Consider the following 26,813-nt stretch of genomic DNA (forward strand, 5'->3'; position numbering starts at 1 on the left):
TTACAATACTCTCTTTAACAGTTTTTCTTAATGTGCATATTTATTGCCGTTATTTTTTTTATTTTTTTATTTTTTTTTATAGTTCAGAAGCAACTAGATAACGTTTGAATGCAAACAAGTCCTTTCTTTTCCATTTTCGTTATGTTCTAAATAATGTTATGTTATTTGTGCTAGTCCAGGGTCCCTAAATCTTACTTGTTTCCCCCATGAGCCTTGTATTGGGCCCAGCTAATGGATTCTTTTTCTTATTGGGCTCATCTGATCGGTTGGTCCATTGTTGATCTACTGTTGTCTTGTTTAACCACCAAATGTTGAACTTTGCAATTTATTTCAAGAAGAAAATTATTTGGATAAATACTTTATAATAAATAATTATTTATTTCAACGATACTTTTATTTATTTTCATTTATAGCAATATTATGATAAATTTGCTATGTATTAAAAGTAAATTATGCATGAAATATAAATGTATTATTAGTGTTTTAATATGTTTGTTTAGTAAGAAATTGACACAATATATTATAAGTATATGTGATAAATGTATTAACCATGAATAAAACTTGTATTATAAATTATTTTCTGTAATATGTATTAAAACTGTCTTACAAGAGTCCAATGAAAAAAAATAAAATATTACTGCTATAGATGGTAAATATTTTCTTAATATAACATATCTACGTAAGATTCCCTTATTTTTATTTCAAAAGGGTAACTAACTGAAGAGTATTTTAACTCAAACAATTAGAGATACATATAAGAATACAAGCTTTTTCTTAGAAAAGAAGTAAAAAAAATAATCAAGAAGTCATATATATATAAAAATATATATGAAACTTGAATTTACTTCCTCAACGTCTGTAATATGTATTCAGCATAAAGGTCCCTGCACAACAATAGTACAAATGTAAACCTCTTTTGAACATACAATACATGGTTTCGTTTCTCAGAAAGTCACTCAACAGTCGAGTGACTTTCTGAGGGAAGAAACTCATAATTGAGTGACTTTGAAGTTATAAAAGAAAATTGAGTGGCTTTCTGAGAAAAGGAATTCACATAATTAATAGACAAGTTGTTAGATTCTTACATAGAGTACTGGATAGCCTCAGCAGCAGTATTTGGTGGCAGAAACTCATCAACAGCAACCTCTTTGTTCTCATTCTTCTTATCTAACAAAATTAATTGTCACCTGTAAAATATATATACACATTCGCAGAAATAAATAGTTAATTAAAACAACATACATTCTTCAAAGAATCGGCGAATTTCAGCTAAACGATGAGGGGGAAGCTGGTTTATGTTAGTGTAATGGCGATATTCAGGATCATCAGCACACACTGCTATGATTTTATCATCCTTTTCTCCCTGAATATAAGAAAATTTCTATTAGTCTAAAATGCCATCCTCATTAGTTCTAAGCATACATATAATTAGGAACCTGATCGATCATAGGCATCAATCCAATGGCTCTAGCTCGAAGAAAACAACCTGGAAGGACAGGTTCCTGTTCGACAAAAGTACATATTTTTGTTCAATATAATTTGTACTAAAAGGTTTCGGATTTGTATAATATATGTCCCCTGTTTGCCCTGTTTTGTGAAGAAAAAATCGAACCTGCATTAGGACTAATACATCCATGGGGTCATTATCTTCACATAACGTTCGAGGAATGAAGCCATAATTCTGAGGGTAAACAACTGATGAATATAGAACTCGATCAACCTGCAAGTCAAAAATACGCGTTAAAGGATGAGTTAGATAATACATTGATCATATTTTAAGAGCTAGCATTCAATACGTGATGTATACCTTAATGAGACCAGTTTTCTTGTCAAGCTCGTACTTAACTTTGCTTCCTTTTGTTATCTCAATTACCTGTTAACGATTGATGTAATGTATGTATCTATATATGTCACCGGATCATATCATATGCAGTTATAAAGCAGAGAGGGTAATTTAATTAATTAGTGTACTTACAACATTGAAAACGTTAGGAGCTTCAGGTCCTACAAAATCGATTATTGGAGAAACAAATGAGATCAAATAGCTAGTCTGAAGGATGAAAAATGAAATGTGGATAGGTACAGTACGTACCTATCTCGAGGTCATGCCAAGGATGGGCAGCAACGGATCGTCTGGATAAAGATGAAAGGATCCTCTCATTCAAACGAGGGACACTTCTTTCATCGCTCATCTTTTGATACTTTCTACTGTACTAAAAATAGATTGAAAGTAATAATACGTCAAATACATCATATGGAGTAGAACTTTAATGTAGTGGAAGTAAAAACTAACTCAAATGATTGATATCCTACGTACCTTGGATTGATTCAAAGAAAGAAAGAAAGAAAATGTATCATGTATGAAATGAATCGAATTAATTGGGGATCGAGAAGTTTCGTAATGTGATTATTATGATTGTGATATATAAGTTGAAAAAGTAGACACGCAATGAGAGGAGAGCCTCCTTATTCCTTTATTTCCTCCTCTGCCATTTAATTTCCTTCTTTTAATATCTTCCATTAATTTGTTTTCAAATTAGTAAGACGATGTCAAATATGATGTTTGAACCATTGTCTTTAACTTCCTTTGAAATTAATTAAGTATATATTTACAGACAAGATGAAGAATAATATTTCTTCTGTGTCACCCTATTTCCTTGTAGTACTCTTTTGAAAAAAGAATGACAAGTACATGCCCTATAAACTATACTTGTATAATGATACTTTTTTTTATAGCTACACCTAAAGTCATGACAGATTAAAGATCATAAGCTTCAAAATTTTTAAAATAAAACTCACATTATGGCACATAAATACTATAGCATTACACCAAATATGATCTTTAACGACTATTAATTAACGACACTAACAGGAAAAATTGCATAACAAGGCAAACATGTCAACATATTTATGGAACACAACCATAATTTAAAAATAATTGCAATAAACCACTATATGTTGGTTTTATAGCAAACTCTTTCCTTCTCTCCATTGCCTCTCTCTTGCCCTCTCTTCCTGTCAATAAGAAGAAATCCATTCAAATGTATTATGTATCAATTGTATTCAATCAAATATAGTGAGAATTTTGTAATTTATACATTCGAAAAACTATATTTGTATTTTTTTATGAATTGTATTTGTATTCATACGTATACAATATGCATTATCCTTTCTGTCAAATGTATTGTGTATCAATTGTATTCAATCAAACATATGTGAGAGATTTGTATTTTATATTGATTGTATTCGAAAAACTAAATTTGTATTTTGTATCAATTGTATTCGTTATACAACATGTATTCATCATCTGTCCTCCCTCTCTCGATTTCACTCGCCTCCTCCCCTCTTGATTTCACTCTCTTCCTCCCTCTCTCGATCTCGCTCTCTTCTCACCTCCTAATATGTATTCATTTTGATACAAATCAATTTGTATTTGTATGAATTATATTTGTATTCATATGAATACAATATGCATTATCATCTCTGTCAAATGTATTATGTATTAATTGTATTCAATCAAATATAGGCTAGAGATTTGTATTTTATATCGATTGTGTTCGAAAAACTGAATTCGTATTATGTATCAATTTTATTTGTTATACAACATGTGTTCATCATCTCTCCTCCCTCTCTCGATTTCGCTCTCCTCCTCCCTCTCTCGATCTCGCTCTCTTCTCACCTCCTAATATGTATTCATTTTGATACAAAATCAATTTGTATTTGTATTTTTTCTCTCCAAAATCTGCAAAAATAAAATAAAATACAACTAGTACAAATGTGTAGTAAACCAAAGTGTAGATGTGAATTGTAATTAGATAAACTGTAGCTAATGAGTCTTATTTAAAGCCTAATGTTTGCCCTTTTTGAAAGTTTTTCATAACTAATTAATTGTCGCTAAATATGACTTTCAGAGGCAATCAACACTCTTTGTAACTGTTCCTAAAACCTATAGTGACATTAGATTTAATGTCAGTTAATTAATACCGATAAAGACTTTAACACTCTTTGTTAATTATTATCTCAATTTAGTATTTACTCTTACATTAAAAAAAATAAGGAGAACATCCCTTAGAAATACACAATTATTTACCTATTGATTCAGCAGCCAGAAGAATATTAATCCCAAGCAAGCCCATATTTGGATATTGGGTCCACTCTTAAATGGCTCATGTTCACCACACATATGGATGTATGCTAAAACATGAAACCAAAATTAGCCAATAAGGAGTGAGGCAATCTCACCTTATCCAAACTCCTACCACAACCTAAAATTACACTCACTATCCTTATAACAATATAACAAAATCCATCATCAAAAAAAATACTTAAAAAAGTTTTATCTAATTAAAAAAAGTTGTTGATTGAAATCCAAGATTATAGTAGGAAAAAAAAATGGCAGCAATGAACTCAAGTGTATTGGCTTGCAGCTATGCTGTATCAGGCATGGGCTCTTCTGAACTCACATCAAAATATGCTGTTACTATGGCTTCTCCATCACTTCAGAAATTGCCATTCATCATTAAGTCTCAACAACAATCCAGCTCCAACATGGACAAGGATCAAATAGCAGCTGGAAGAAGAGTTGCTCTCCTTGGCCTTGCTGCTGCCCTTTTCACCACTGCTTCTTCTGCTAATGCTGGTGTTATTGACGAATATCTTGAGAAAAGCCTAGCCAACAAGGTATATATGTATGCTTATTTATTATCGAGAAATATACAAAAAGACACAAACATTTAACGTGATTCAGTCAATCTATAGGAATTGAATGACAAGAAGAGGTTGGCTACAAGTGGTGCGAATTTCGCAAGGGCATATACTGTTCAGTTTGGAACTTGCAAGTTCCCTGAGAACTTCACAGGATGCCAAGACCTTGCCAAACAAAAGGTAATCTCAACCTTTTTCATTAATTTTTTTTTTTTTTTGTTGAACAAATGAATTGATATGCTAATATTTGTGTTTTTACAAATGAAATTCAGAAAGTGCCATTTATAAGTGACGATTTGGCGTTGGAGTGCGAAGGCAAGGACAAATACAAGTGTGGTTCAAATGTGTTCTGGAAATGGTGAAGCTTAGCTTGAAGACTTATGTATTTACTCATTTCCCAAAATGTGTATGTATCTATTGTGACAGTGAGAAGTAATTTACTATCCATTATCTTTTTAATTAATTAATCTTTCGTATTGATTACTTTAATTTGTCCATCTTACACTAAATGATATCTGTGTGCTAACAATTCTTCAAACTCAGAGAAGCAATGTTATATATATATTTGAAATCTGCCTCTTAAAACAGAGCTTGAAGCCTCATTTCAACTCAGTTTAACCTCATTTTGTATTAGCTCTAATTAATAGACAAGATCTAATTATATACTAGTACAATATTGTTAGTGTAACAATTTTTTATACTAGCTAGCAATGATATTTGAAGTTTTCGTGTTACTCTTGTTCCACTTATTAAATTCGAGCTGAACAACACTAAAAAAGTCTTAAACACTCACGCTAGAACCAATTGGCCAATCAGATCATTTATTCATTGGGTGTTCCACGTTCCTCTTAATTTATATATATATTTTCTACTATATAGAAAAGCGAAGTGGAGTACGACCACTGGCAATATTGTAAATATGTTCATTTTAAAGGGCAAATGGTTCAAGAAAACCATGAGTTAGCCTTTCTTTCATTCAAAATATTTTGTAAAAAGTCATATTTGCCCCTCCACTCTTAGAAAATGGTTATATTCGTTATACTTTTTTGATATATTTGCCCCTCCCATCCAATTTTAGGTACATATTTGCCCTTAAATCGTTAAGTTTCATGTCCTCACTTTTAATAGCAGATGTGGCGCTTATGTGGCACGCCTACATGGATATACATATTTTTTCATTAAAAATTTTCTCCTAATTTAATTAGTATACCCAACCTAATTTTATACCCACCCTGCCACCCATTTAACCCAACTCCTAAAACTTAATTCATTATGTTCTTTAACTGAGAGAGATAGAGAGACAGAGAGGTGGGGATTCTTGATCCACGAAAAAATCATTATCGAGAGTTAAGGTTGCTTCTTCATCTAGTGATCGAGTCTCGTTCGGGTAAAGTAGGGTACAAAGTGAGAGGTTGATTAGGATGAGAATTGCGTTGTATTTTTCTTGGTAAATCAAAGCATGATTTGTGAAGGGTGAATTCACAATTGGATTTTGTGCATTTACAAGCAGATCTAATCTGAACAGATTATTTCATTTGTTTCTTGTACTTCAAGAGTTCCAACGCATGAGAGTGTCAAAAATGCTTTAGTTTATTACTTGATATGTTACTCCTCTGTTTTCCTCTTCCTCAAGTTCATGATGATGGTGATGGGGAAGGACAACAATTTGAGCAGGACACATTGCTTATGGATATCGAATTCACAGCAGGCACAACTAAATAAGTATTAGGAATTGAGTTTATGGGTTAAATTGAATGGGTATGATAATTACATTAGGAGAATTTTTTAATAGAAAAAAATATATATATCCATGTAGGCGTGCCACATAAGCGTCACATATGACATTAAAAGTGAAGACATGAGACTTAACGGTTCAAGGGCAAATATGTATCTAAAGTTAGATGGGAGGGGTAAATATATTGAAAAAGTATGACGAAGGGCAAATATAACCCTTTTCTAAGAGTTTAGGGGTAAATATGACTCTTTTCCCTTTTTTTAAGGGAAAATTATATAAAATAGCAAACTATTAATTTAAATTAAATGTTATAGTCAAGTTTATTTTAATTGTAATTCACAGCCAACATCCCCTTTTTTTGCCATCTGATTCGATATACAAATAACCATTTTCGGTATACAATTAGTCATTTTATACATTTCGATATAAAATGTGTTTGTGTTTGTATAAAGTGAGAGAAAAATGTATATACAAATACAAATACATATATTTTCATCTTATACACTTATAATTATACAAATACAGATCTTATTATATAAATTACAATGTATAAATGAATTTATACAAAACTTAACAATTTGTATAAAATTAGATGTTTGTATCGAATTATACAAATCAAAAGCTCCATAGCAAACATAAAATTTATTATGGAGCGCAATTATGCAAACTATAAGTATAACATACAAATATAATTTTTATATTTGTTAGATGTGAAAGTTACTCTTTTTTTAATTACATGGCTGCCTCATATCTACAAATTAGAAAATGAAACGCCAAGTCTAGGCAGACCAATGGCACTTTAGAAAAAATCATTACTATGTAAGGGTAAAATAGTAATTTCATCTTATATAACCTCCAAATCTTCCACTTTCTCTGTTGCAAAGGAGGCAGGAGCCTTCTATTAATCTCTCTTCAATTTCCTCTCTTTCACAACAATCTTTTTGTTAAAAATCCACTCTTTCCGTTCAGCCAATCAAAGGTATGTTTTTCTTTTAAATTTCCTTCAAAGCTTACAACACATCTACATTCCATGGTTTTCTCTTTTACTCCATTTTTTAAAAAAGGAAAAGAAGATTTAAAAAAATCAACCTCAATTCGCACTCTATTGTTAATGAAAATCCATAAGAATTATCCAACTTTCTTTGTATCTAGATTTTTATTTTATTTTATTTTTTAATAAAATTTTTTGATTACTTTGTAGTTTGTTCGATGAAACGATAAATTGCCTGGTTATCACTATTGTACACAGATCTGGAATTTTTTTTTTATTTTTTTTTTTTGTGGTAAAATTTTCAGTCCTATTATTAATTGAAAAGAACATACAACTCCTATTGCCCAGGTCCAGCTACTAGACAAAAACGGAAAAAATAAAAAACAAACTAAAAGCCTAGTTTCCTAATACATTTTCCTTTTACTATCTTTAAAAATATGATATGTTTATTTACACCATATTTAATTTTATTGTACTTGTTCCCTAATTTCTCTCCATATCAAACACAAGTGCAAAAATATCTCTCTAGAAATTTCTATTCATGCTTTAAATAAACATGAAATGACTTCTAATTATTGATTATCCTAGTAGTAGTCTCCCAAATGATGGTAATTGGAAGAAATAGAACATTAACCTTTTCACCTTGTGTAAATTACTACCATAGGTATGAACTTGCCCGTTATAGATAGACACACATTCCTTCTAAAGGATTTATTTTAGATTCCATAGCTAAAATTTGAGATTGTTTAGAGGTGCTTTTGAGTTGATCAAAATTGAATAATCAATGCATATTTTATGTACAATTAAGTTATTTTTAAGTTTTTTAAGTGTATCATAATGTGTTGTCAATGTATAGCTCATGTATAAGTCAGCTATATTGTATAATTAGTGTATACTTTTGATGACATTAGACAAGTTATATTGTATGATTATTATATATCTTTTATGATTTTTGGCTACTTTTTATATAAATAAAACATGATTATATTTATTGTAAACTAATTATATTATATATTGTATATATATTTGAAATTAGCCCAAAAAATACTTTAGAATAATAGTGTTGGGCCCGTGCTTAGTACGAGTACTGCCTATCTAGTTTTAAAATAACGGACAAGTAAAGTGAACCGTATTAATTAACCAAGAATAAATGATAATTTTTTAATTTTTTTGATCTCCAATCCAATGTTCGATTCCATATTGAAGTCTGACTAAATCTAAATTCACATCGAAAAACCCCACATTATGAGTAAAGTACACCCTAACAAAGGCAATTTCGTACCCAAAAAGATTTAGGGTATGTTTGGAAAGTCACCTAGTAATTAAAATTAGTGTAATTACTAGGGTAATAATTACCTGCAATTCACACATCTGAAAATTAGAGAGTGTAATTACCCTTGTCAATTACACTCAAACCAAGTAATTACATGATTAACCAAACAGATCAGACAATGTAATTACACCCAATTATACCAAATCCAATTACCAAAATGATTTTCCAAACAAATTCTTGAATCCAAACATTTGATTAAGAATAAGGAACACTTATTACTCCAACATTTATAAGATTTTAGCATTATTATGACAAAAATGAATGAGTTGGCACAGTATAATTGGGTACTAGTTGAAAGAAACCACATAACAGATATTGGGACATATCGATCTAAAAAAAAAAAAACTTTGTGGCACTCTTTGAGCAAAAACACCTTAACCCAATATCCCAATATCCACACTATAAATTATTCAAAAGCAATTTGATCTCAGATCTGCGTCTGATTCTCTGAGCCAAATTTTGCTGAGGTAAGCTAATGAATGCACAATAAAGCGGTGGAAAATTGCTCACTTGCACGTCTCTTCTTCTTCAATCGGTATAAATTCTGCATTTTCTATAACTGATTTTACTTCATTTTGTCGTCTTGTTGAATACTTCTTTCTAGTCAGTATGCAAAGTGCCACTGCCCATTATGTTGTACAAATTAGTACAACTATATATTGCGATTCTATAATTTGATTTGTTTCGTTTCATCTTTGTGAACTTTTGTATTGAATTTTATTTTGGTTTTATCAAGTGTAGCTTGATAAGGTTGAATGTTTAACTGTTAAATGCAGTGAAGAGTTGGTGAGAAGTATAGAAAGATAAAAAATGGCTGCAAGGAAAGCTGGTTTAATTGCTCTGTTTGATGTTGATGGAACTCTTACAGCACCTAGGAAGGTATATTACGATTGCTCCTGCTTGTATTTGCTGCTTTAGTTTGATTGTTCCCTTTGTTTTTGTTACTAGGGTTATGTTGGGTATGCAAGTAAAGAAATGTTATTTTAAAAGTATTTATATATAATCGAAGCAACATAAGAATGTGATAGTGGGGTGGCGATAGAGGTACAGAGGTGATATGATGATAAGGTGTGTAGGAGGGCAAAATCAATGTGGAATGCTAATTCTAGAACTTGTTTTACCTACTTATATTAGACAATTCATTTTCTTCATTTTTAAGGAACTTGTTTTTCTAAAGAACGTATTTTTCATTTTTTTAGCTAAGTAACATGACAAAATCAGATACATATTGAAAATACATTTATTGTAGATTAATTTGACTTTATGGACAATTGCATCCTTGATGGACTTGAATAAAGTAGAATGACATAGATGATTTGTATATTTAGTAGCTGAATCCAACATGTTTGAGATTGAGGCGCCGTCAAATGATTCAATGTATTCTTGCTTGCCTGTACATTTATTTTCAAAATATTGTCATGATTTCTTATTGTTTTGATTCTTATTTCTTCCTTTAATTTTACAGTAAATTTACCAGTAGTGACATTTAATCACCCCCAATAACGATATTGATTGTCTTCTTTGAAAAATTTGCATAAAAATTTCAGGAATCTACTCCACAAATGTTGAAATTCATGCAAGAACTTAGAAAGGTAGATGATTCTTTTGCCATACTCATTTTTCTTTATTTCTTTTTTCCACATATATATTATTTTTCCTCTCAAGGATTCTTTGGTTTAACAATTTTGTCGACTTGCAGGTTGTTACTATTGGAGTTGTTGGAGGTTCTGACCTTGTAAAGATATCAGAACAGCTTGGCAATACAGGTTAGCTTAAGTAGCATATATACTAAACTTAGAGTTGGGATGATGAAAGGTGCTACATCAATTTATTAGAGCTCATGTTTCTAGCTCAGTATCTGAAATTTCTCGCAGTATTAGACAAGAGTAGATAGAACTATGGGTTCACTAGCCAAGAACACTAAATTGTGTTTTGATTTGAAATATGAAATGACATTTCCACTAGAAAGGCATACATAGTCTTATGGTTATAGCTCCATGTTAGCTGTTGAAATGTACCTTCAACTTTAGTGCTAAACAATCTTTGAGGTCATGCATGTCCCTGGGTTCCCAATATGTGGCTATTAATTGACCTATCTAAAAGAATTTCTTGAGAATGATGACATTTTGATCTTTCTAATATTTGTGATGCAGTTACAAATGATTATGATTATGTTTTCTCTGAAAATGGCCTTGTAGCACATAAAGATGGCAAGCTTATTGGGAAACAGGTAATTTTAATGACTAGAATTTAATTTCGTATTTGTATAATATTACTTGTGAGTGCATATTCATTCTGTGACAAAACAAAATCTTTGAATACTGTCTTTATCAACTCAAAACAACATCCTTGTTGCCACTACTTAAGCACTTTGTACCAAGTTAAAACTAGATAAAGTTTCATGAAAATTGGAACTACCAAACAACTTGAAGAAATTTTCTTTCTACCCATCTTCAATGTGCATCGCTTCTTTCGTTCTTCTCAGTTGTTAATTAGCAGGGTGATTTGTTTTGAAATGACATGACTCTCGGTGTGTGTGCAGAGCTTGAAGTCATATCTTGGAGACGAGAAGCTCAAGGTTAGTCAATACGTTTTTCTTATTTAACGGAAAAATATTTTATTTTTGTTGTAGTTCAAAGAGGGGAGTCATACCCAACCAAGTGCAGTTCGATAAAGGCTTAGTGATCCTTCTAATTATTTGTTGTTTAGCTTAAGAAAAATAATTTCGTTGAAGTGATAAATTAGTCTCTGTGTGTATACCTTTATCTATAAGATGAAGAATAATTTGCCTAAGAGCAAAAAAGAGAGATTACTATGTGATTTGTACTTTGTTGAAAACTGCTCTGGCGTGGTATTTCATAAGTTTTTGAAGCAGTGTTTATAATAGTTAACAAAAATCTGAAAACCAAGTTATTACACATTCCATGACAAAAAAAAAAGTTATTACACATTCCATGAAGAGTTAATTGTCTATGTTTGTTGCGTATAATTAGGTGAGAATTCATGTTTATAGCTTAGGTTCACCCAATTGAAGTAGAAATGAGTTTATACGTAGATGGCCAAGAAATATCTTGATGGGATGCAAATGATATGCAGGAATTTATTAACTTTACCCTCCATTACATTGCTGACTTGGATATTCCAATAAAGAGGTGAGCATATCAAAGTCAGTGTTGCTTGGATCCTTCAAAAATGTCACGCATCCATGCCAGTCTGCCAGATTCTCCAAAAATTATTTTTTGGAGGACCTGACACACACCCGACAATATTTTTGAAGAATCCAAGCAAACATAGATCAAAGGTTGAATTATCTGCTTCGTTGTGGCAAACTTCTTAATCATTCTTCTTTGTAGAGGAACATTCATTGAGTTCAGAAGTGGCATGCTAAATGTGTCGCCTATTGGGAGGAACTGTAGTCAGGAAGAAAGGGATGAATTTGAAAAGTATGATAAGGTATAGATAACTAATATAGTATTGCATATATGTTTTGCAATAATGTACCTCCAATAGATTATTTTTCTCTGTGATTTAAAGACAATTAAAACTATGATCAGGTACAGAAGATACGCGAAACAATGGTATCAATACTCAGAGAAAAGTTTGCACATTTTAATCTCACCTTTTCCATTGGAGGCCAAATTAGTTTCGATGTGAGCATCTTTAACCCTTTTTTTGTGCTCATTGACCGCTGAACGTTTAAGTATATTATTGATAGATGATTTGGGAATCTTGGTCATGACAGGTTTTCCCCCAAGGGTGGGACAAGACTTATTGTTTGAGATACCTTGAAGAATTTAATGAAATTCACTTTTTTGGAGACAAAACATACAAGGTAATATTTTAGTTACTGACATGCTTGAAGCTTTCTTTTCATGTCCGGGCTGATATAAGAGTCCTGCTTTTTTACTTGAACAGGGAGGAAATGACCATGAGATTTATAAGTCTGAGAGAACTGTGGGTCACACAGGTTCGCCTAAAACTTCATTCTTTTGATGTTTGAATAGTTATTCTCTTGCATAATTACTTGAGGAATCACATTACCTGCTATTTGTTTCATTCTCTTTTTCCAGTTACTAGCCCGGAGGAGACATTGAAACAATGTTCTGTTCTATTCCTCAACAAGGATAATGGAAGTTTTTAAGCTTGTTGCAATTTTTCAATACACGATTGTTTGCTTGTATTCTATGCACAACAGAAATGAATCATTGCAATAATTCTTGTATTGAATTTTCTCATCAAAATTATAATGATTGTACTACTTTTTCTTGAAATCCAAACTTTGCATCCAAATAGGTAGCTCAATAATGGTCTCTTTGAGCCAAGAAAGCTTCAAGAGAATTCGGTTGTGATTATTAAAGTTTTGGTCTTTGTTTATTTTTAGAGAGTTTTGTTTTGTTTTGTTACCTCGATGGTAATCCTTTTGGTGAGAGTAGATTTTTTCTTGGAACAACACTATTTTTCTTACTCTCACCATATCTATCTACAATGTAACAAGATTGGTACAATGGGCAATAAACTAGGTTTTGCTCATGTTGTGCAACACCTCTATTACAAGACTCATAATAATAACTTTATTGCCCACTAATTAACATAGACTTCAATGAAACAGTTCCCCTAGAACTAATTCACCATTCACCCAAAAGTGTATCCTTTTTGACATACTCACTAATTTGTTAGTTTGTTATTAATTCTTATCAAGTTGTTAGAGTAGATTTAGATCAAGTTATTAAAGCAGTTCCTTAGTTTTAGACAACTTAGTTACATATTAAGTTGTTAGAACAGTTGCTTAGAATTAGTCAAGTTAGTTACATCTTACATGTATTTAAGTTGATGTTACATTTGAATAAGATTCATTCAAGTTTGCTTTGATTCTCAATCTCTTTAATCCTTAATGGATGAAAACTTGTAACAAAGCTACCTCATGGGTCTTCAATAATGGTTGTTCAGTTAACTTTTGACACGATATTTCATAGGTCTTCAATAATGGTTGTTCAGTTAACTTTTGACACGATATTTGGATACCTTTTCATAATAACATTAGAAGTTGTATTCAAGATCCTCTAAATCGCGACGAGGAAAATATTAAGATCAAAGACCTTTTCATCATTAAGGTTTGAAATTTTAATAGATTATACTTTCCTTGCCCCAATCCTTCATTTTTTTCTATACAAAATATGTATGTCCCTAGCACGAGCTCCATTGATGATAAAAATGTGTGGCGTCTAACTTCGAATGGTCTATTCACAACAAAAGCTGCTTACATGTTCTTAGACTCCAACGAGGATAGCTCTATTCACAACAGTAACAATAACTTAAATTGGATTTGGGAAATTAAGGCTCCAAATAAGATTAAGTTCTTCATTTGGCTCCTCCACCACAACAGATTACCTACTAACCAATATCTTAACCTTATTTGCATGAATATATCTCCCGTTTTCACATTCTGCGAGAGTGCAAATGAAATCATCAACCATATTATTTTTTATTGTTCTAATGTAAAGTTATTTTGGAATACAATCATTCATAATAACTCAAATCCCACTCTACTCAACAATATCATTGTCACGCCACGAGCCTACACCCTGGACATAACTAACACTCAAGAACCATTGTTGGTTTCCAAGCGAACCCTTGGCCTGGCTCAATACTCAGCGAAAAACTATCTTAAATTTATATGAACATAAAAGTAAGGATTTAACTCAATGTCTCAAAATATATAACTCATAATATTTTAAAGAAAACATTCAACTAGCCAAAAGAGGCAATTCAAGTCTTTAAACATTTAACAATGGAAATTAAAAGACTCCTCAACTATTATTATCTATGAAGCCTCTAATAATTATGATAGACGTAGAGACAAGACCCACGACATCTTAATAAGACTACAAATAAAAGTGGAATCCTCCGAAAGCAAGGAAGCTCACCAAGCAACTCTGTATCTGCAAATGGTATCAACGAAACGTTTGTTGATGACCTTGATTACATGTATCCGCATCATGAAAGATGCAGGTCAAATGACGTCAGTACATGAAATGTACGAGCATGCAAGGAGAACTCTAAAGCACAAACATAATCTTGAACTGATAAAAAGGAAAAACTTACTCACATCATCTCAACTCAACTTAACTCAACTCACGGATACACAAAGATACTGAACTAAAAAATGCTCAACTCAGTTCAATATAAAAGCAACAATAAAGATGCATTATAAAGAAAGCTTTTAAAACAGTAGATAGTAACTCAATGTATTTAAAAATACAATAATAACTCTTTTACTCTTATTTGAGAGATTCTCTAACCGACAACCATCACTATGAGCTTTGTGATGATACAACGTCTCACCCACGCTGTTAGAACTGTCATATACCTTGCCGGAGTATAAGACATCCTCAACTAAGCGCATCCACTAAGCTATGTTTAAAAGCAATAAGGAATCACCTAAAAAGTATGACGCTTTTTACCCACGTTGACATATATGGTTTATGAGTACATTGAGTTGTTTGAACTCGTCCCCATATCGGTGCCTAATACTACTTCCAATAATATAACTCATGCTCATATGTTTAAAAACATTTCCTCATCCTTAAACTTTGAGATTATTACTCAACAGGTTCTCTTAAAAGAGATAGTGCTCAAAACTCCTCAAGAACTCATTTGGAAATTAAGGTTTCCTAGTCATTTTAAATGTAAAACATTTACTTTTGGGAATACCTAGTTTCCATATATTCATTTTGAAAAATGAAACTCAACTCTCCTCATCTTTATACTCAAGTGATCAAGTCTTAAAACAATTTTTAAAATTTTGCAAAAGACTTCTCAAAATAGCTCAAAGAACCCCCCTGAACTTTACTCTTAACTCTATATTGAATTTGAAATGTGAATTCAAGAATTATGATTTGGATATATAGGATTTCTCATTGATTAGATGTAGTGTGGATAGTTAAAATTAGGAAGAGAGCGAATATATGTTTTAAAAGAACTTAGACGGAGAATGGACTGGAGTAAGCAACCATGGCGCACTGAATGGCGCGGGGATCCAACCCCTAAACTATAGAGAACCATTTCTAGCGAGCCAGCCCCCCTGGCGCATCAGTGGTGCATCGGTGGCGCGTCGCCCCTGGCCTGCCTAGAAAACCCGACGAATTTTCCTTTTTGATTTTTGGCTCTAATTCGTATAGAATCAATTGATTTCTCCCAAACTCTCTTAGATTCGTATACCCAACATAAGTAAACAAAAATCTACTAAAAAACAACTCTCAAACTTATAACAGTCACCTCAGGAACTCATCAAATCCCATTATTAAAGATTTAAGAATGAAATTTCAAGAAGCTCATCAAGAACCTCAATACATGGATTGTCATGGACGAAATTTACTCAAGAAACTCATGATTGGCGTGAGGGTGAACAAACTCATCACTATGAAAGCTTACATACCTCGTAAGGATCAAATCCTTGGCGAAATTCCTTGAAGATCGCAAGAATCTTGAACGAATGCTTGAACTTCTCCCTTTTCTCCTCTTGAATTTCTCTTTAAAACTCTAAGTGTGTTTAGGATTGTGAAAACTGATCCAAATCAGTTTATACCCCTATTTGCGGTAGCCAAAACGTGTAAGCTTAGTGGGGTAAGGAAAAGACCAAAATACCCCTCTTTAATTCAGATGGATTTCCTTAATCGGACAGGCTAGACTCAAATGGGCATATCTCCCTCATCCAAAAACTCAGTGGCGTTGGAAAGAGGACTCAAAGATCTTCCGTTTGATATCTCGTGGGCCACCTAACTCATCCTGTGGTGAAAATTATGGTCGTTTGAAGTTGACCCAAAACTCAAAATTTAAGACTAACTTGCAAAATTATCGATTTAGCTCTATCCAAATTGGATCTTGCTAAAATTAGTTCTTTTTAAGTCCGAGGTGTTACAATCATCTCTTCTACTGATGAATGGTGCAACACCTGGAATTTAAGTAAGAACAGTCCCTTTAATAACTTCTTATCATGGAAAGACCTAATTCCATTTTGCTTATGACATGTTTTGTTAGCTAGAAATGACTATCTCTTTAATAAGAAGAAGGCACCCATCAATATTTATGATACCATCACAAAAGCTACTAAATACGCCCTGTTAATTGCTAAGAAAGATGTTGCTCTTAAGCATACTATTAACCTAAAATGGGAACGTCCATTACTTGACCATTATAAACTCAATTGATTAATCCCGATGTAGGGGGTATTAGAGGAGTTATATGTAACAATAGAGGTGATTGGATACTAGGATTCATGAAGGGTATTCCAAATAGTACTAATGCTCTGACAGAATTATTAGCTCTTATTCAGGAGCTTAAGATTGCAAAGGATAACAACTTGATACCTTTGGACATCTCCACAAACTCGATCGAGGAAACAAATTTTATTAACAATGACCACAAATCTTATAAGTCTATGATTCGTGAATGTGGGTCGTCATTGATGAAACTATTGGAAGATCCAAAACTCTCGTATACCTATAGAGAGAATAACAAAGTAGCTAACCTCTTAGCCAAGGAAGGGGCCAATAAGCAATTATTTGACCGCACAAGAATTTTGCAAGTTCCTCCGATGTTCACAAATGAGGCAGTTTGGGCAGATATACTAGGAACTGCGTTTACAAGAGAAATTTCTATTCATAATAGTAATTTGATAGCAACCAATGCTACAATATATACAAGGAATATTACTATTTTGTTATTTTGTAATGATACTTAAGCTTCTTTGCTAATAATATTATCCAGTTAACCAAAAAAAAGATTTCAACCAAACACACCACGGCTAACTCTAGCCATGAACTTGACTTCACAGAGATTACAAGTGAAATGAAATATGTTCCTTTATAGGATAGAAATAGATCTTACTAATGTTTTAACACAAGACACTAAACTCAAATGCAAACTTAAGACTTATGACTCGAGCAGGTCCCTTGTTGTTGATATAAGTTTGTTCTTTCTTGAGAAAATGAATTTTTCTTTGAATATTCTTGATTACAAAAATTAGGTTATTTCTTGTCAAAGTGTCTAATGTAAATCATAGACAAAAACAACCTAGTAACATTTTATTGGTTGAGAATTGCGCCTCTGCTATCGTGTCCACCTACCACAACAGGTATGACAACTTTACAACTAGTCTTCATTGACTTGTCTTGAACAACCACCATTTAAAGGATCAAGTCCCTTTACCAGATCTCATTTCTCCGTACTTTGTTTAATCATCAAAACATAAGAATGGAACAATCCCGTTTATGACTTGACCCTATTTTCAACCTCTGTTATACCTTTGTTACTACTTCTTTCTCTTTTTATTTTTCAAAATTTTAATTCAAAAGTCTACTAATTAACACAACATCTTAATTTCAGTATATGTTAAAATTTATAGTATATAGAGGAACTTCAATGTTCTTGTGACATGAAATAGATGAAGCTACAATTTGTGTAACAACATTAAATTATTATTTATGCTTGGACATCACAATATCGAATCATGAAAAATAGAAGGCATAAAAGGTAGCAATATAGTTTGCAATATTCTTTAGTTTATTACAATTGAAAGAACTTTTATAGAATAAAGACTAAATTAAAATTTTATTTCTTAAGAGAGTACAACTCTTGAAAAAGAAAACACTTGAAAAAAACGTTGAAAGTGTTCTAAACAAATTAAAGCATTAAATTAGGGGCATGTGGACTCAGAAGAAATTTTATTTAGATCTATATCTATTGATTTTTCACGCAATCTGTTGCCCCTGGCATTACCTGTAGTTGAGCAACAATCCTCTGGTGGTGGCAGTGGTGTTTGGGGAATAACTATCGCGATTCTTGTTTGTTGGTCTAATGGTAAACCTTTTGATGACGTTATACCTAACATGTTAAAACTTCGTAACAAAAATATTGCTTGTTGATTCATTGAATAAGATTGAAAATGACTCATAAATTCTTCATGAGTTTCACCAATTTGAGTACATATAGGGCAACGAAGAAGCGTAGGGTGAGAACTCAATGTTTGAAAGAACATAATAGTATATGCATCTGTGTTAGACATGTTAATGTATGTAATGAAAAAAAACTCTAATATTTTCGAGATATCGAATTCACCTTTTGATTTATTGAAAAGAAAAGGATGACACTGAGTAATGCACCTCAATTCTACGAAATATATGAAGTATTTATAGGCCAGTACGACTCTCGACTGCACATAGCTAGATATGGACCCCGCTCATGCCAAGATATATAGCAAAATTTATTAAAGTAATAATATTAAAGTTAGATGAACAAAACACAAATAATATCTAAAGACAAAATTGATGTTTTTTCTATATGGGGATTTTTTTCCCTTTTTGTTTTTGGTGTTTTTTTAGCTTACTAAATTTATATAACAATATGTAGTAAAAAGGGTCATAGAAAAATTAGATAGAATTAAAAAAAATCATTAGTGTTAAAAATAATTTATATAATATTTTTAAAAAATAGAGATCAAAAATGAAATTTCGAACTAGTTAGTGTAATAATATTTTTTTGGTTAGCCTTTTCTTTTTCTTCTGTAAATGAAGAAAATTGTAAATATTAAAAATAGATTACAAACTACGATATTTTGGTCATTCTTTTGTTTTCTTTTCATAAGAAGAAAATAGTTAAAATCTTGATTCTTTAAGCTAGATATCAAACTAATTAATTTTGTAAAAATATATCAAACTTGGCTCAAAATAAGTAACTTAGAACTACATTTATTATAATATAGTATGTTATGGTCAGTATTTCATTTTTCTTCCATAAGAGGAAAATATTTAGATGTTGTAGCTAGATTTCAAATTGTTTTTTTAAATGTACAATATTTTATTTAAAGTAAAGATTTAAATTTAATATTTGAAAGTACGTATTATAACATAATTTATTATGATCAGTCTTTCATTTTTATTTTGTAGAGAAAAATAATTTAGAACAAAAAATAGAGAATTGAATTTAAAATTTAAAAGTAAATATCATAGCATAGTTTATTATGGTCAGTCTTTCATTTTTATTCTACAAATGAAAAATAATTTATATCTTAAAGTGAAGAACTAAATTTAAATTCTTAAAATAAATATCATAACATATTTTATTATGGTCAGTCTTTCATTTTTATTTTGTAAAAGAAAAATAATTTAGATCTTAAAGTAAAGAATTGAATTTAAATTTAAAAGTCAATATCATAGCATAGTTTATTATGGTTAGTCTTTTATTTTTATTCTGTAAAAGAAAAATAATTTAGAACTTAAATTAAAGGACTGAATTTAAAATTTTAAAAGTAAATAAGATAACATAGTTTATTATGGTCATTCTTTCATTTTTATTCTATAAAAGAAAAATAATTTAGATCTTAAAGTAAAGTATTAAATTTAATTTTAAAAGTAAATGTCATAACATAGTTTATTACGCTGAGTCATTCATTTTTATTCTATAAAAGAAAAATAATTTAGATCTTAAAGTAAGGAACTAAATTTAAAATTTGAAAGTAAATATCATAACATAGTTTATTATGGTCAATCTTTCATTTTTATTCCATAAAAGAAAATAATTTAGATCTTAAAGTAATGAATTGAATCTAAATTTAAAAGTAAATATCATAACATAATTTATTATGGTCAGTCTTTCATTTTTATTATGTAAAGGAAAAATAATTTAGAACTTAAAGTAAATGACTGAATTTAGAATTTAAAAGTAAATATGATAACATAGTTTATTATGGCTAGTCTTTCATTTTTATTCTATAAAAGAAAAATAATTTAGATCTTAAAGTAAATGATTGAATTTGAATTTAAAAGTAAATATCATAACATAGTTTATTATGGTCAGTCTTTCATTTTTATTCTATAAAAGTAATATATTTTAGATCTTAAAGTAAAGAATCGATTTTAAATATCATAATATAGTTTGTTATGGTCATTCTTTCATTTTTGTTCTATAAGAGAAAATTAATTTAGAACTTAAAAGAAAAAAATTGAATTTAAATTTAAAAGTAATACCATATCATAATTTATTCTGGTCAGTCTTTCATTTTTTTGTAAAGAAAAATAATTGATATCTTAAAGTAAGGAATTGAATTTAAGTTTTAAAAACAAAATATCATAACTGTTTATTATGGTCAATCTTTCATTTTTATTCTGTAAAAGAAAAATAATTTAAATATTAAAGTAAATAATTGCATTTAATTTAAAATTAAATATCATAATATAGTTTATTATGGTTAGTCTTTCATTTTTATTTAGTAAAATAAAAATTGTTAGATCTTAAAGTAAAGAATTGAATTTAAATTTAAAAGTAAATATCATAACATAGTTTATTATGGTAAATCTTTCATTTTTATTCTGTAAAATAAAAATATTTTAGATCTTAAAGTAAAGAGAAAATACATAACCCCCCCCCCCCCTAAACTTGGTCGGATTACTTACTTTAGTACATAAACTACACAGGCATTTAAATACCTCCCTTAACATCTTTGAAGTGAATTAAAAACCACCCTGAGATTATTATACCACTCTCACTTGCCACATCATAGCCATGTAAGTTCTACAACATAGTCATGTCAGCACCACGTCATTAATTATTTTCACAAATTTTTCTTTAACGCTTATTAAAATTAATTTACACTAAGTAATTAATTACAAATGTATTTTCTAAAATTAAAATTTAAAATGTGGATCCATTTTTATTCCCCCATACCCTTACCCAGCCCCACCCACCCCCTTTTTATTTCCCCCCATACCCTGCCCCCATCCACCCCTCTTCACCATTTCTAGCTCTTAATTCTTCATTTTTTTCCTCTTCATATTTTTCACTGAGCTCCACCACACCTCCTGTTTCTCTTCCTTTCTTCGTCTTATTTGGTGAACCAACAAATTTTTTTAGCTCCGATGAAAATCAACAAAATTTATAGGTGTGAAATTGACGTCAATAATAAGATGTTGGTGTTGGGATTTGTGGATTACTAAAGAGATGGTGAAATTGAAGTAGTTGATAGAGTTGAAGATGGAGATGGAGGAGAAAAAGATGTTTTAATGGAGAAGAAGCTTATTGGGGAAGACAATAAAATGAAAAGAAAAAAAATTAAAAGTTTTATGGGCCAATAGGAAAATTCATAAAGTTTAATAAAAGTTAATATATTAAGAAAATAATATTTATATAATTATATATTGACCTACAAAAAAATGACATGTGTATGATTTTATAAAAAAAATTCCCTTTTTAACTCCTTCACATGCTATTAGGTGTAACGACCTGTTCCCGTTGTTATAGAAATGCCAACGGGGGAAAATTTGGGCCCGGAAAACTTTTTTCGTAGTATTTGGATTTTCCCAACATAGTCCAGATTTGGACAAAATTGGAGTCTTTGTGGTGCAGGGAAATCTGGTAACAATTTGGTGAATTATTTATGATTTTAATTGCATGAGTAGTTAGATAACTCGTTAAGAAATCCGTACGACTTTACGGAATTGAATTCAGGTGAGTAGAACTCCCGAAATCGATCTTAGCGCTAAGGGTATTTTCTAATCGTCGTTGGTTAGAGGTGTGTTGTGAAATTGGGATTTTGGAATAGCTCTCTGTTTCGTTCCAGCCGCTTCTGCACTAGATTTTGCTGCTCTGGCAGGGCCACTACAACGGGATGATGGCCATTGTGGCAGGCTCCACGCGACTTAAGGTCGTTAATAAGCCCCTAAACAATCTTATTATGCACTTTTCGACTTTTAGAGCTAAGAAACGAACCCCAGATGACTTCTACTCATTTTTCACTATTCATGAGGCTAAAGGTAAGCTTTTCACTCCCCGAATCCATTTTTCGATCCGTAGAATGTAATAGAACGGGTTAATGTTGATGGTGGAGGGTTTTGTTATAGATTCTATGGTGGAAACTACCCTAACTTGGATAATTGGGATCATGGGTATGATCTAGGGTTCATAGAATTGTTAGTAATTCGGGTAATTAGTGATTATTTATTGATTTCCGTATTATATTGATTGTTTGTAGACCAAGAACAAGTGGAACGAATCTAGAAACGGAAGGATCAAGTTTCTTAGGGTTTCAAGCTTGTTTCGAGGTAAGTGATGGTTGTGGTTCTATGATTGTGTGATGTATGTTTGTTCTTGCTTCATTATGATACTTGCATGTATGCGAATGTTGCATTATTGATCACACTTGTTGTAAATGAGATAGATGAATGATAAATGCCATGAATCATGACTTGTTTGTATGAACTTGAGAAGATACTTGTGATTATGATTGTGGTGTGTTTAATGGATCGGTAGCCACGTTCCGGCATAACTAATTGGGATTGGTTGCCACGTTCTGGCATAATTATGGGATCGGTTGCCACGTTCCGGCATAAATATTGGATCGAGTACCACGTTTCGGTATGCTAACTGTTTAGGTTTCGGTTCCATGAGAGGACCAATGATTTTGATCTAATTGTGTATCTTGAGAAATGTGAAGTTGTTCATTGTTCGTATATGTTGATAATATTGTATATGTTCGATATGTGCATGTGATTATATTGTTGTATTGACTAATGTATGTTGCACTTAGTGGGATAGCCGTGTGATCCTACCAGTGCAATGTGATTGTGTACTGATACTGCACTTGCTCTTATTTTTGTTGAGTACAGGGCATCTTCAAGCAGCTACTGACCGACCTCGCTTAGGAGATCCGTGATCGTTCGAATTCAAGGGTGAGTCAATTCTTTCGGGCTGCCATGGGTTCTCTTTCGTCTATGTCCACCATTTCCGGACTAAGACAATGTTCTAGTTAGTTGAATAGTTCATTAGATTTGGGTTGCATCCTTTCTTGTTTAGACTTATTGAACCTTAGATGTTTTGGTACATTGACTTTCAGGTTCTAGGTTATTTCTTCCGCATTGTTTAGTTCTTGTTAGACTTTTGTTGGAGTTTATGGGAACTCCCTATTTATTTCCTTATTATTTAACTTGATTCCGTAACTTAAAATGCCTTAGTTTTTAGATTAATTGCTTGGTTTGGATTGTAGTAGTGGTTCTTCCACCGGAGAGTTAGTGTGGGTGCCAATCACGATGGTTGGGTCGTGACATTAGGTGAGTGAATTCACTCTCTTTGCCACGTCATCCCTTAGGATTGCATTTAATTCACTTCAAAAATATTAAGGGGGTATTTATACGACCGTGTAGTTTAAGTGCTAAAGTAAGTTATTCGATCAAATTCAGGGTTTTTTTATGTGTTTTCTCTAAAGTAAATTTAAAAGTAAATATCATAACATAGTTTGTTATGATCAATTTTTCATTTATATTTGTAAAAGAAAAATAATTTTGATTTAATGTAAATAATTGTATTTATATATAATAGTAAATATCATACAATAGTTTATTATGGTCAGTCTCTCATTTTTATTCTTTAAAAAAAATGGTTTTTAAGTAAAGAGTTGATTTTAAAATTTAAAAGTAAATCTCTTAACATAGTTTATGATTTGTCTTTCATTTTATTCAATAAGAGAAAAATAATTTGGATCTTAAACTAAAGAATTGAATTTAAATTTAAAATAAATCTCCTAACATAGTTAGTTTATTAGTCGGTCTAATAATTTAGATCTTAATGTAAAGAATTGAATTTAAAATTTAAAAGTAAATGTTTATGTTAGTCAGTCTTTCATTTTTATTCTATAAAAGAAAAATTACTTAGATTTTAAAGTAAAGAATTAAATTTAAATTTTAAAGTAAATATCATAACAGTTTATTATGGTCAGTTTTTCATTTTTATTCTATATAAAAAAATTAGATCTTAAATGTAAGGAATTGAATTTAAAATTTAAAAGTAAATATCATAACATAATTTGTTTTGATTAGTCTTTCATTTTTATTCTAAAAGAAAAAAAAAAGTTAGATCTTGAAGCTAGATAATAAATTGTTTTTTTTTTTTGTATTAATAAATACCATACCTGGCTTCAAATCTTGAAAGGTAACTCAAGCTCAAGAACAGGGAGTTTTGTAGTATTTCAAATTGACATATTCGTCCAAATTCTGTTATGTTTTGGCTTAGGACAAGGTTAATGGGTGCTCGAGCACCTGTGTAGTTATTTTTTAAAGGGAAAAAGACAAATATATCTCCTACACTATCGTAAATGGTATGCAGATACCCTCGTCATACTTTTTGGACATTTGTGTCCTTGCGTTTAAAAACTAGAGCATATATACCCTTTATACTAACAGACATACACCTGTCATAATCTTATCCATCGACCCGACATTTATTAAATATCGGATCAACGAATAAGATTGTGCCGCATCTCCCTATATAGTCTTCTATTAGAGTGAAGGGCATATATGCTCTAGTTTTTGGACGGCAGGGGCACAATGTCCCAAAAATATGACAGAGGGTATCTACATACCATTTATGGTAATTCGGGGTATATTTTTCCTTTTTCCCTTCTTTAAATTAACTCTATAATCGTATGTAGAATTGATCTTTTATACTAATAAAAGTATTTAGCTATAAAAGTTGAAACTTTTTCGAACATGGAGAATATGAAGATGTGAACAACTGGATATTCTTTTGGCATTGCAAAGTAAAGTAGGAAAATGTGCTACATACATATATATAGTCATCACTGAATTAAGAGATATCTAGTAACCGTAATGAAGCTAATGCTTGAAGAACTTGATAAGAAACAACAAAGTTTAGAGAGTATTTTTAAAATTAGAAAATTAAAATCAGTAGAAAAAATAGAATCAGAAATAGATTAGAAATAATATACAAAATATTTTTCTTAAAGAAGAAAATCGAGTCCACTGAATGCACAGTGCCCCCTTAAGGAAATTATTCCCCTCAAGTATCCGGGTTAATGGAATATATCCTCTCAGGATAGAATGATCTTACTCACCAGTGTATCGCTACCTAAAACCACAGAGTCAGCGATACACTCAACGGCCGTAAAGTACACTTAGAATACTAGATTTAGTAGTAGTAGAGAAGTCCAGAAAATTGATTGTTTTAAAATGAGAAGAAATCCCTCTATTTATATACAACAAAGGGTAGTGTGAAAATGTTCTTATTGTGCCTTATCGGAAAGGCCATAACCTTGTGGAAAAGTCACAATCCTTCGGAAAGGTCACAACCTTTTTTTTTTAATCAAAGACAACCTTTCATAAAAGTCACAACTCTTCACTAAAATCACAACTCTTCATAAAAGTTGTAACTCTTTATTTGTCATTCACAACTGTTAAAACCCAACATATTGAAGTACTTACACAGTAAGAGATAAAAAAAAAGGCAAAACCAAGAAAAAATGTTCACATATAAGGTGGGTGTGAGGATCGAAATAATTAGGTGTCATGCAAAAGCTACCAAACCAAACCCCGAAAGACCATGAGTAAGAAGACAAACGAAAATATATCAAAAGACACAAAGATTTAACGTTGTTCAATCAATCAACCTATGCCCACAAGAAGATGAGCAATTCACTATATAATTATGAGAGTCCAAAATGTGTATTTTGTGGCAATCGTCAGGTTGTGACAAAAAATTCATCCATGATCGGAACTACTTGCAACAACCCTAAGGTCGCAAGTAAAAACAATTAGGGTGTGTTTGGTATGAAGGAAAATGTTTCCATGGAAAATATTTTTTTGGAAAACAAGTGGATTTCTAACTTATTTTCTCATGTTTGGTTGGTGAATAGAAAATATTTTTTAATGTTTGGTTGGTAAATGAAAAATATTTTTCAGAAAATATCTTTTATTTTTGACTTGAGACTAAAATATGCTCTTTAGGAAAATAATTTCTAATATGAAAATCAACTCCGATAATTGATCTAGGATCTGACCCCGATGAACGTTCTAAAATCTGACCCTGAGATTTGACCCACGACCTGAACCAAATTTTTTTTTCAAAAATAATTTTTTATATTAAAAATTGACGGGGTTGGGGGTGGCATAAAAAATGAAACTTTTTTATTTGAAACATTTTTCAAAAATATTTTTTTTATGGGGGTGGCCTGGGTGGCAGCGCGGGGTAAAAATGACTTTAAAAAAAAA

General features: G+C 31.1%; 4 protein-coding genes across 7 annotated transcripts in view; 3 read left to right on the plus strand and 1 right to left on the minus strand.

Annotated features, from left to right (window-relative positions):
• LOC125842141 (serine/threonine-protein kinase BLUS1-like) overlaps positions 1–26,813 on the plus strand; it is a 287,074-nt gene that overhangs the window by 152,575 nt on the left and 107,686 nt on the right. Inside the window, exon 1 of one of the 3 annotated variants that reach the window (XM_049521367.1) lies at positions 18,779–18,783. The exons of the other annotated variants lie outside the window; for them this stretch is intronic. The gene's annotated coding sequence lies outside the window, so the exon portion shown is untranslated. Of the gene's footprint in view, positions 1–18,778; positions 18,784–26,813 lie in introns of those variants that run through there. 3 annotated transcript variants of the gene reach the window in all.
• Positions 809–2,230, minus strand: LOC125842177 (soluble inorganic pyrophosphatase PPA1-like). Its single transcript, XM_049521411.1, has 8 exons — positions 2,093–2,230; positions 1,976–2,004; positions 1,808–1,873; positions 1,613–1,720; positions 1,437–1,502; positions 1,243–1,363; positions 1,086–1,167; positions 809–884 (listed from the first exon to the last, which is right to left on the minus strand). Exons 1-8 carry the CDS (start codon positions 2,190–2,192, stop codon positions 842–844), a joined length of 615 nt encoding a protein of 204 aa, XP_049377368.1. The 5' UTR covers positions 2,193–2,230; the 3' UTR covers positions 809–841.
• On the plus strand, positions 4,304–5,167 carry LOC125842179 (photosystem I reaction center subunit N, chloroplastic). Its single transcript, XM_049521413.1, has 3 exons — positions 4,304–4,680; positions 4,759–4,884; positions 4,977–5,167. The coding sequence occupies exons 1-3, from the start codon at positions 4,393–4,395 to the stop codon at positions 5,064–5,066; spliced, it is 504 nt and encodes a 167-aa protein (XP_049377370.1). The 5' UTR covers positions 4,304–4,392; the 3' UTR covers positions 5,067–5,167.
• LOC125842172 (phosphomannomutase-like) lies at positions 7,303–13,040 on the plus strand. 2 transcript variants are annotated; one of them, XM_049521406.1, is made up of 12 exons: positions 7,303–7,418; positions 9,540–9,642; positions 10,311–10,355; positions 10,463–10,529; positions 10,917–10,993; positions 11,306–11,341; positions 11,860–11,915; positions 12,117–12,216; positions 12,318–12,413; positions 12,506–12,595; positions 12,679–12,730; positions 12,834–13,040. In XM_049521406.1, the coding sequence occupies exons 2-12, from the start codon at positions 9,574–9,576 to the stop codon at positions 12,902–12,904; spliced, it is 759 nt and encodes a 252-aa protein (XP_049377363.1). In that variant the 5' UTR covers positions 7,303–7,418; positions 9,540–9,573; the 3' UTR covers positions 12,905–13,040. The 2 variants fall into 2 exon arrangements, with proteins under 2 accessions (XP_049377363.1, XP_049377364.1); XM_049521407.1 differs by lacking the exon at positions 12,679–12,730.

The sequence above is a fragment of the Solanum stenotomum genome, chromosome 10, assembly GCF_019186545.1.
Source record: "Solanum stenotomum isolate F172 chromosome 10, ASM1918654v1, whole genome shotgun sequence".
Taxonomy (NCBI): domain Eukaryota; kingdom Viridiplantae; phylum Streptophyta; class Magnoliopsida; order Solanales; family Solanaceae; genus Solanum; species Solanum stenotomum.